The sequence below is a fragment of the Zea mays genome, chromosome 8 (assembly GCF_902167145.1).
Source record: "Zea mays cultivar B73 chromosome 8, Zm-B73-REFERENCE-NAM-5.0, whole genome shotgun sequence".
NCBI lineage: Eukaryota > Viridiplantae > Streptophyta > Magnoliopsida > Poales > Poaceae > Zea > Zea mays.
The window spans coordinates 105,405,544-105,416,311 of NC_050103.1; the positions used below are offsets into that span (position 1 = coordinate 105,405,544).

At 43.7% G+C, this 10,768-nt stretch overlaps 2 protein-coding genes across 2 annotated transcripts; both read right to left on the reverse strand.

Moving 5' to 3' along the window:
* Positions 1–4,086: 4,086 nt before the first annotated feature.
* Positions 4,087–5,443, reverse strand: LOC103635645 (uncharacterized). Its single transcript, XM_020542827.3, has 2 exons — positions 5,047–5,443; positions 4,087–4,953 (listed from the first exon to the last, which is right to left on the reverse strand). The coding sequence occupies exon 2, from the start codon at positions 4,926–4,928 to the stop codon at positions 4,554–4,556; it is 375 nt and encodes a 124-aa protein (XP_020398416.1). The 5' UTR covers positions 4,929–4,953; positions 5,047–5,443; the 3' UTR covers positions 4,087–4,553.
* A 1,808-nt stretch (positions 5,444–7,251) lies between these two features.
* Positions 7,252–9,913, reverse strand: LOC100501351 (cytochrome c-like). Its single transcript, XM_008658052.4, has 3 exons — positions 9,675–9,913; positions 8,886–9,019; positions 7,252–7,618 (listed from the first exon to the last, which is right to left on the reverse strand). The coding sequence occupies exons 1-3, from the start codon at positions 9,784–9,786 to the stop codon at positions 7,526–7,528; spliced, it is 339 nt and encodes a 112-aa protein (XP_008656274.1). The 5' UTR covers positions 9,787–9,913; the 3' UTR covers positions 7,252–7,525.
* Between the last annotated feature and the right edge of the window lie 855 nt (positions 9,914–10,768).

A 10,768-nucleotide genomic window follows, 5' to 3' on the forward strand; every position in this document is an offset into this window, starting at 1 on the left:
GGTATTCTTTTTGCAGGAAAAATCTCATACCCAAGAGACCTTAAAGGGATTCTTGAGACGGGCTCAAAACGAGTTCGACTTAAGGATCAATAAAATTAGAAGCGACAACGGGACGAAGTTCAAGAACTCTCAAATTGAAGGCTTCCTTGAGGAGTAGGGCATCAAGCATGAGTTCTCTTCTCCCTACACCCCACAACAAAATAGTGTAGTGGAGAGGAAGAATAGAACTCTATTGGACATGGCAAGAACCATGCTTGATGAGTACAAAACTTCGGATCGGTTTTGGGCCGAGGTAGTCAACCCCGCCTGTTACGCCATCAAACGGTTATATCTACACCGAATCCTCAAGAAGACATCATACGAACTCCTAACCGGTAAAAAGCCCAATGTTTCATATTTTAGAGTCTTTGGTAGCAAATGTTTTATTCTTGTTAGAAGAGGTAGAAAATCCAAATTTGCTCCTAAGGCTGTAGAAGGCTTTTTACTAGGATATGATTCAAACACAAGGGCATATATAGTCTTTAACAAGTCCTCTGGACTAGTTGAAGTTTCTTGTGACATTGTGTTTGATGAGACTAACGACTCTCAAGTAGAGCAAGTTGATCTTGATGAGCTAGATGATGAAGAGACTTTGTGCGTCACGCTAAGGAACATGTCCATTGGGGATGTGTGTCCTAAGGAATCCGAAGAGCATCCAAATGCACAAGATCAACCATCTTCCTCCATGCAAGCATCTCCACCAACTCAAGATGAGGTTGAGGCTCAAGATGATGAAGGAGAAAATCAAGAAGATGAGCCACCTCAAGAGGAGAGCAATGATCAAGGGGGAGATGCCCATGATCAAGATGAGGAAGATGAACAAGTTCCAAGGCCGCCACACCCAAGAGTCCACCAAGCAATCCAACGAGATCACCCCGTGAACACCATCCTCGGCGATATTCAAAAGGGGGTAACTACTCGATCTCGTGTTGCTCATTTTTGTGAACATTACTCTTTTGTTTCCTCTATTGAGCCACACAGGGTAGAGGAAGCACTTCAAGATTCGGATTGGGTGGTGGCGATGCAAGAGGAGCTCAACAATTTCACAAGGAATGAGGTATGGCATTTAGTTCCACGTCCTAACCAAAATGTTGTAGGAACCAAGTGGGTCTTCCGCAACAAACAAGATGAGCATGGTGTGGTGACAAGGAACAAAGCCCGACTTGTGGCCAAAGGATATTCACAAGTCGAAGGTTTGGATTTCGGTGAAACCTATGCACCCGTAGCTAGGCTTGAATCAATTCGTATATTACTTGCCTATGCTACTTACCATGGCTTCAAGCTTTATCAAATGGACGTGAAAAGTGCCTTCCTCAATGGACCAATCAAGGAGGAGGTCTATGTTGAGTAACCTCCCAGCTTTGAAGATAGTGAGTACCCTAACTATGTATATAAACTCTCTAAGGCGCTTTATGGGCTCAAGCAAGCCCCAAGAGCATGGTATGAATGCCTAAGAGATTTTCTTATCACTAATGGCTTCAAAGTCGGAAAAGCCGATCCTACACTCTTAACTAAAACACTTGAAAATGATTTGTTTGTATGCCAAATTTATGTTGATGATATCATATTTGGGTCTACTAACGAATCTACATGTGAAGAATTTAGTAGGATAATGACACAAAAAATCGAGATGTCTATGATGGGGGAGTTGAAGTACTTCTTAGGATTTCAAGTGAATCAACTCCAAGAGGGTACCTTCATTAGCTAAACAAAGTATATTCAAGACATTCTAAACAAGTTTGGGATGAAGGATGTCAAGCCCATCAAGACACCCATGGGAACCAATGGGCATCTCGACCTCGACACGGGATGTAAATCCGTAGATCAAAAGGTATATCGGTCGATGATAGGTTCTTTGCTTTATTTATGTGCATCTCGACCGGATATTATGCTTTCTATATGCATGTGTGCAAGATTCCAAGCCGATCCTAAGGAAGCTCACCTTAGGGCCGTAAAACGAATCTTGAGATATTTAGTTTATACTCCTAACTTTGGGCTTTGGTATCCTAGGGGATCTACATTCGATTTAATTGGTTATTCGGATGCCGATTGGGTAGGGTGTAAAATTAATAGAAAGAGCACATCGGGGACTTGCCAGTTCTTGGAAGATCTCTGTTGTCTTGGGCTTCAAAGAAGCAAAATTCCGTAGCTCTTTCTACCGCCGAAGCCGAGTATATTGCCGCAGGCCATTGTTGCGCACAATTGCTTTGGATGAGGCAAACCCTTAGGGACTATGGTTATAAATTAACCAAAGTTCCTCTTCTATGTGATAATGAGAGTGCAATTTGCATGGCGGGTAATCCCGTTGAACATAGCCGCACTAAACACATAGCCATTCGGTATCATTTCTTAAGGGATCACCAACAAAAGGGGGATATCGAGATTGCATATATTAACACCAAAGAACAATTAGCCGATATCTTTACCAAGCCACTAGATGAACAAACATTTAACAAACTTAGGCATGAGCTAAATATTCTTGATTCTCGGAATTTCTTTTGATGTTTTGCACACATAGCTCATTAATATACCTTTGATCATGTCTCTTTTATATGCTATGACTAATGTGTTTTCAAGTGTATTTCAAACCAAGTCATAGATTGAAAGGGAATTGGAGTCTTCGGCAAAGACAAAAGCTTCCACTCCACTCCATCAAATTACTCACCCTTCGCCGTCGCTCCACACATCTCTCCAACCTTGGTATAATCTTCACTCATATGTTTTTTACCATAGGGAGAGAAAGAAATAAGGGCTTATATTTCACTCAAGTATCCGTTTTTGGCGATTCATGCCAAAGGGGGAGAAAGTATTAGTCCAAAGCAATAGGACCGCACCACCACCAATTTTCAAAAATTTGAGTTAAGAAAAGATTTTTCAATTGGTAATCTTTCAATCGGTATCTTATTTTTGATAGAATTTCAAATTGGTACAACCCTTTCAAAACTAATATCTAAAACCCTCTTGAACACTAAGAGGAGGATTTTATTGAGGGGGAGTTTTGTTTAGTCAAAGGAAAATCATTTTAAACAGGGGGAGAAAAATTCAAATCTTAAAAATGCTTCTCAAAATCTTATTCATTTACATTTGACTATTTGCAAAAGGACTTTGAAAAGAATCTACAAAAGAATTTGCAAAAACAAAACATGTGGTGCAAGCATGGTCCAAAATGTAAAAAAAAGAAACAATCCATGCATATCTTATGAGAATTTACTGGTTCAATTCTTAGTAACCTTTGCACTTACATTATGCAAACTAATTCAATTATGCACTTCTATATTTGCTTTGGTTTGTGTTGGCATCAATCACCAAAAATGGGAGATTGAAAGGGAAATAGGCTTACACCTTTTTCCTAAATTGATTTTGGTGGTTGAATTGCCCAACACAAATAATTGGACTAACTAGTTTGCTCTAGATTATGAGTTCTACAGGTGCCAAAAGTTCACAACAAACCAATAAAAAGACCGAGAAAGGATTCAAATATAGAGAGCAAAAGTCAGCCGAAGTGTGCCCTGGTCTGGTGCACCGGACTGTCCGGTGCACCAGGGACTCCAACTCCAAACTGCTCACCTTCGGGAATTCTGGGAGCCACTCCGCTATAATTCACCGGACTGTCCGGTGTAGCACTGGACAGTGTCCGGTGGCGTACCGGACTGTCCGGTGTGCCAGCGAAGCAACGGCTACTTCGCGCCAACGGTCGTCTGCAGAAGACATTAAATGCGATACAGTGCGCGCCAGAGTCAGAGCAGAGCCAGATGGCGCACCGGACACTGAACAGTGCATGTCCGGTGCACCACCGGACTGTCCGGTGGCCTAGAAGACAGAAGCTCCAACGGTCGGAATCCAACGGTTTGGTGACGTGGCAGGCGCACCGGACAGTGTCCGGTGGCGCACCAGACTGTCCGGTGCGCCATGCGACAGCAGCCCTCACCAAACGGCTAGTTTGGTGGTTGGGGCTATAAATACCCCCAACCACCCACCATTCATTGCATCCAAGTTTTCACACTTCCTACACCTTACAAGAGCTATAGAATTCAATACAATACACACCAAAGAGATCAAATCCTCTCCCAAGTCCATAGATCATTCCCAATCAAATAGTGACTAGTGAGAGAGTGACTTGTGTTCATTTGAGCTCTTGCGCTTGGATTGCCTCTTTTTCTCATTCTTTCTTGTGATCAATTCAATTGTAACTGAGGCAAGAGACACCAATTGTGTGGTGGTCCTTGCGGGGACTTTGTGTCCCGTTTGATTGAGAAAGAGAAGCTCACTCGGTCTAAGTGACCGTTTGAGAGAGGGAAATGGTTGAAAGAGACCCGGTCTTTGTGACCACCTCAACGGGGAGTAGGTTTGCAAGAACCGAACCTCGGTAAAACAAATCCTTGCGTCTCACTCTTTATTTGCTTGCGATTTGTTTTTCGCCCTTTCTCCCGGACTCGTTCATATTTCTAACGCTAACCTGGCTTGTAGTTGTGCTTAAGTTTATAAATTTAAGATTCGCCCTATTCGCCTCCTCTCTAGGCGACTTTCACCGTGGCCACTTGCTGGTCGGCAAGCGACGCGTTGCAGTGGACGAACAGGAGCGTGTACATGTCGGTGCGCGCCACGGCGACGGTCTCATCCGGGAAAGCCGCGTCGAGGCCGCCCAGGAGGATGGAGGCCGTGAGCACCATGGGCCAGCCGGTGCTGCCGTTCCACGCGCAGTACGTCACTGCCCCCTCTGTGCAGGCCTCGAGCCTCGCCATGTCCCGCGTGCAGCAGAGTGCGCGCCCGCCGGCGATGGAGACGTCCGCACCCCCAACGGTGTCGCAATCGCCGGCCTTGAAGATGACCGTTGTGACCGTGGTCGTGCAGATGCCGTCCTCCTCGGTCGCGGTCGCCGACTCGGGCATCCTTCTGAACGTGACTTTCTCGAAGCTACAAACACACACACACCGCGTCAGCACAAGCGTCAGCCACATCCCCTCCACTACCCGAGAAGGCAAAGAAGCGATGAGTTGATCCTCTGACGTGGTTTCAAAAACGTATCGGATGAACGCGCCCGCCTTAGCGGAGGCATAGACTCCCTCGCTGCCGCCGTAGAGGACGAAGGCATTGCCATCGATCGCGAACCGTTCGCCAGCATAGTCGTGCACCAACGCATCGACACAAAAGGAGGGCTAACGACGTCAGCAACAAGGCCACCAAGAGGCGGGCGAGGCTCGACGAGGCCATTATTAGCGTCATCTGAGCGGAGAGAGGGCGACGGGCTTCCTGGCCTGCGCGTGCTCGTGGTGCATTGGCACTTGATTGGAGCATCCCAGTAAAGTTGAGTAGGAAAGAATTAGAAATATATACAGGAGGAGAAGCGGGATCGGGATCCCAAGGAGAAGAGAGGAGAGGAGTGGAGTGGAAGAAGAACGAAAGCAGAGACTTCGACGCGGGGAAGTGACGAATTGTTAGGTCCACGTGCAAGCCGCTGCGATGGCCCACAGCAACAGTGGAACACGACGAGGGTACGTGTCCAGGATAATAAAAATCAGGCACACACATCGATGACGAGAAAACAAAAGGAAGATAGGACAAGCTAGATTAGCCCAAATTGACCAAGATGCAAGTTTTTTTCGCATCGAGAATATCTATCCTCACTATTGGTCTCATTTTCACTACTTCGTTAGGCACTATGGAATCTGTTTATGGAGTAAATTATTAGGTTCCACGAATGGATCTTCCAAGATTGTGCAAGGGATTTATCTAGCTGAACATCTAACTCTGAGTCTTCCAATACGACACTAGTAGTAGATTCTAAAGGTAACTGTGGTTTTCCCACTAGGAGAAATGTCAACTTCCGACGCCCCAAGATTAGCTGTTAGTTCGCGCAAAAGTTTCAAGCTCCTCACATAACACAACCATCGACTACTTTGGTAACTTCGGCCAATCCGATCCAATGACGATGACTCGAACTCGGTCTCCATCGTGGTATCAACTCGGACTGGACCTCGTTATCCAAAAACGAATTTCGACTATTACTCCAACTCGGGCCCGGATACACACTCACGCCCTAAAGATGACCCGCACATGTCAATGCGCCGACACTAGCGATCATGTGGTCAAATCACCTCTAAGCCGAGTCCTCAGACGACGCAACTAAAGAGCCTTTGACAACTCAGCTAAACGAGATCTACACCAACCTGTCAGGTTTAACTGCACCTTCCAACGACATCCTTCGAGATCTAGAACCGTGCAGACAGGAAGGAAAATCGAACTCCATGATTTTGATGGCCCCACCTGTAGAAACGGCTTAGACAAACAATTAAGGTCAGTTTGGGTTGCATGTTCAGCTCACTACGCACATACGAAACAGCTTTGGTTTGCTATCTTATCACAATTTAACATGCTTAAATTAGATAAGTTTGACTAAATTAGACATACATTTGGTCTCCTGCTACATGAATCCTACTCCTCATGACATATAAAAGTGTGACAAGATTTCTTTAGACATGGCAAACTGTGCCATATGGACTGTTTGGTTCTATATCTATAGTGCCAAAAATTGCTACACAATTTTATGTCACACTTGTCGAGGTTAGAATCTCAAATTATGTGCAACAGTTTGTCACACCTAAAGGAATCTTGCCACATTTTTACCGGTCACTGACGAGTGAGACCTACGTAGCAAGAAAAAAAATCTTGCCACAACTGCGACTTCAAACCAAACACATATCTAACTTGGTCAAACTTGAATATTGTCACACCTAAAGGAATCTTGCCACATTTTTACCGGTCACTGACGAGTGAGACCTACGTAGCAAGAAAAAAAATCTTGCCACAACTGCGACTTCAAACCAAACACATATCTAACTTGGTCAAACTTGAATAAACTTAGGCGTAGCAAACTATGGCAAGTTAGGCAACATAAGTGTTTAACATTATACACTTTAGACAAGTATGGCATAAAAATATGTGGCAATTTTTAGCAACTTAGGTATAGAAGATCTACTTACCCACACTTTGCCAAATTATGGCTCTATAATTCTACTTCATCACACATAACTTTATCACACGCCGCCACACGTGACAAAATATGGAGGGTCAGATGTGGCCAAACTACGGCACCAATGTCTAATGGCATTTGCACTTCTGCCGGTCTGCTAAGCGGACTCCTCTAAACACTGTACTTTCATTCATCCAGGATATCCATCACATCGAGCAGAATCATATCCCAACAACCAAGTCTTTCAAAATGGATGCATTCCAGATTTCCAATTCCACAGCCAAAAATAGGGCACTAGCATTTCTCCAGCAGTTGAGATACCATCGAGTTTAACTGTTTTTTTGTGCACAGCTAAAAAAAACTCACCTAGGCATTCAATACCGAGACCATAAGAACAAAAATACTGAGACGTGGATTGTGTACCCTGTCCAACCAGAGTGACCCAAATTGTCTAAAAATGTTTATTATTAAACTGCAAAACGAATTTTCTCTTCATGGCAAAGGCGTGTCATTATACTACGCAGTTGCTTCCTTCAGGTACGCAATGAGATCAGCACGTTCCTGCGGCTTCTTCAGCCCAGGGAAGACCATCTTGGTTCCAGGAATGTACTGCATATAAAAACAAGACAAGAACAATTGACATTCATCAGCCAAGAGTTGCAAAGCTGAAACATGCCAAAAAAAAGTGGCCACCAAATGTAACTAGACCATATCAGGCCTTGTCCGTTTGCAAGTGGATTGGATGGGATTGAGGGCTTGTTCGGTTGCGCCTGGATCGAAGGGGATTGGATGTGATTAAATCCCTCCCTAGTCAAAATTGAATAGAAGATAATTTAAATCCCCTTCAATTTTGAATAGGAAGTAATTTAATCCTCTCCAATTTTGAATAGGAAGGGATTTAATCCCCTCCAATCCCCTTCAATCCACTCCTAACCAAACAAACCCTCAGGCTTTGTTTGGTTACTCTAGTATTTACCCCAATCCACATGTATTGAGGTGGATTGGAATTTACACACCAATCCTATGTCAATACCTATGGATTGAGATAAATACTAGAGTAACCAAACCATGCTGGTATTTTTGGGTTAACCAGAAAAGCCAAAACGGCTTATAATTTGGAACATAAGGAGTAATAGATAAGAAAGTTTGATGTTGAGAAAGTTCAAGGCCTACAATAACCACGTCAGAAGAATAACAATCAACATGTGTTAGTACTACAGGATACACCGGTATCCAGTAGGAAACATGTCCATACGTTGCAATGGAACTTACACCTTGTTGTGTGGTCACTGAACAACTTGTGGCTCAGATATTTATGTAACAGACTCGTCATATATTCTAATATGCATTAGAATCTAGCTCAGAGTCAGGTCCTAGGACAAAGAGAGCCACAGGGAGAGACAGAGGGGCATTGTGGGCAGAAAAAAGACAAACGGAAGAATTATTTCAGTGTTTAACATTATGTATAGATAGTAACAGCTGACACTAGGGATGCAAATTCCAGCTGTTTACCAGCATATAACTTAAACAACTGCATAACCAAATCCAACAAACTAGTATAACTAGTTCCTAAGTAAGTTCAAAGCTGAGGGAAGTTAGGCCTACAAAGACCAGATCAAACAAATTTCCTAGTGATTGCTACTAGTAAGGATGCGACCCTAACCCTCGAGTTTACAAGCCTCAAGTTATTTCTGAACGTGATATTGGTCAGCAAGTTCGACATACAGTTATTGGTGCTACAGGACACATTTGTATTCTTGTTGATTAGAGCCCAAAAGAATAAAACTTCATAACAATAACTATGTTCCCTTCCATGTGCAAAGGAACACTGATGAGGCTAAGCATACCAAGTAGTTAATGGGATTGTTCACCATACCTTCTTAGGGTTAAGCAGGTAGTCATACAGAGTGTTCTCCTCCCAGATCACAGCCTTGTTTTTGTTTCCCGCGGAATAGGAGTAGCCTGTGGTGGTACCCGACTGCCTCCCAAAAAGACCATTCAAGTTTGGACCTGCAATTTACATACAAGGTTTGCATGTGGTTAGACATGAACAAACACACACTATCAAGCATGAATAAATGGTGGTCGGTTTTACATATTAGGAAGACCAGTGATGAACATCATTCCTTATTTCCAGTGACAACCTTCAGAACATGGAAGGCTACTGAAACAATGAGAACTAATTCTTCCACTTCTAGGATGTACGTTTTTTTAAATGCCAGTTCTAACTGCATAGCAATTTGCACGAGTGAAAGTTCCCTGTAAGGCTCTGTAAGCCCAAAATGGGCCTGCAGGTCACAGAACAGGCACAACCATCACTAAATCTATATAGGGGATCAATCTAGCCAGACTAATAGACTCATCACTTGATCCTGACCATTTCAACACAAGGCGAAATCGGAACAAGTGCTGCTCTACTAACGCCAGGCTCAAAATCAAACCGGTAACCCAGAACAAAGGAGTAGGAGTTTTGTTTTGTGCTAATTTGCTAAAGCAAGACAGGCAAACGAACTAGCCTGAGTTCCTATCACCAATCCGACACCAATCGAACAGATCTAAGCGCCAGCGCACCGCTCCCACACGGAGCAGCGCATACGCGAGAAACCTGCATCTACGGGTACCCGAGCTCGGATCTGATCCACTAAGGGCGCGGGGTGTAGCTCACCTTGCTTGTGGCCGGCGCCCTTCTCGACTGTGTGGCACTGCGCGCACTTGGTCTTGAAGATCTTCTCGCCCGCCTTCGGGTTCCCTGGGGGAGCCTCCGAGAACGACGCCATCGCTAGCCCGCACGCAGAGATCTGAGCCGACGGCGGAGGAAGAAAAGTACAACCGCAACTTCTGCTTGTGCCCTTGGGTCTTTGGACTTGCGCCGAATTCGCAAGGACCCGGTTGTTTTATAGACCAGGCGTCCGAATTTTTTATATTTTAGCCCTTCCTCGGAAAAAAATTCACGTTTGGACCTTATCAAATTTTAATGTCATTTTTGGACCCTTTGCTCGGCGCCATAGCCAATGGCGCCGAGGTAACACAGCTCGGCGCCATAGGCTATGGCGCCGAGGTGCGTGCTACGCTGGCCCAACCTGAACGACGTGGCGCCAACGTGGTACCGAGCTCGGCGCCAAGATCTATGGCGCCGAGCTCGGATATGTAATAGCAAAGTATGTCTAGCTTAGTCGGTAGAGTGCAAGACTTTTAACTTTGAGGTTCTGGGTTCAAGCTCCATCGTGGACGTATTTTTTTATCACTAATTTGTTTTTTTGTTGTCTATATTTTTCGTTTATGTCGCTGATTTGTCCGTCCAGATTTATTTTTCATCTAGTTTTTTTGTTTTTGTGACCGATTTATTTATTCATCTAGATATTTTTTTTTGTTTTTGTTTTTGTTTATTCAAACTGCGTGACGCAAGTACCATGCACATAAGTAACCCACCCTATGGAAGTACAAAGTACTTTATAAAATCATCAAGTCACTGTTTATTTATACCTTGTATATTTATATTTTGGACTCTAATTATAATCTTTTTGTTTATACTTTTTAATATTAATTAAAATTTATCATTGTACATCACTACTAATGTAAGATTAACACAATCATTTGTTTATGATATAAATATTTTTAACATTTTAAATGGTGTACTTTAGTTTTTAGTATATTATTTAATGTTTAAAATCACTTGTAATTAGCGAGAGGACGGAATCAAGCTTAAGCATGTGGGGTTTACAATGCACCAAGGGCCAGACGGATTATTCAGTACTATTA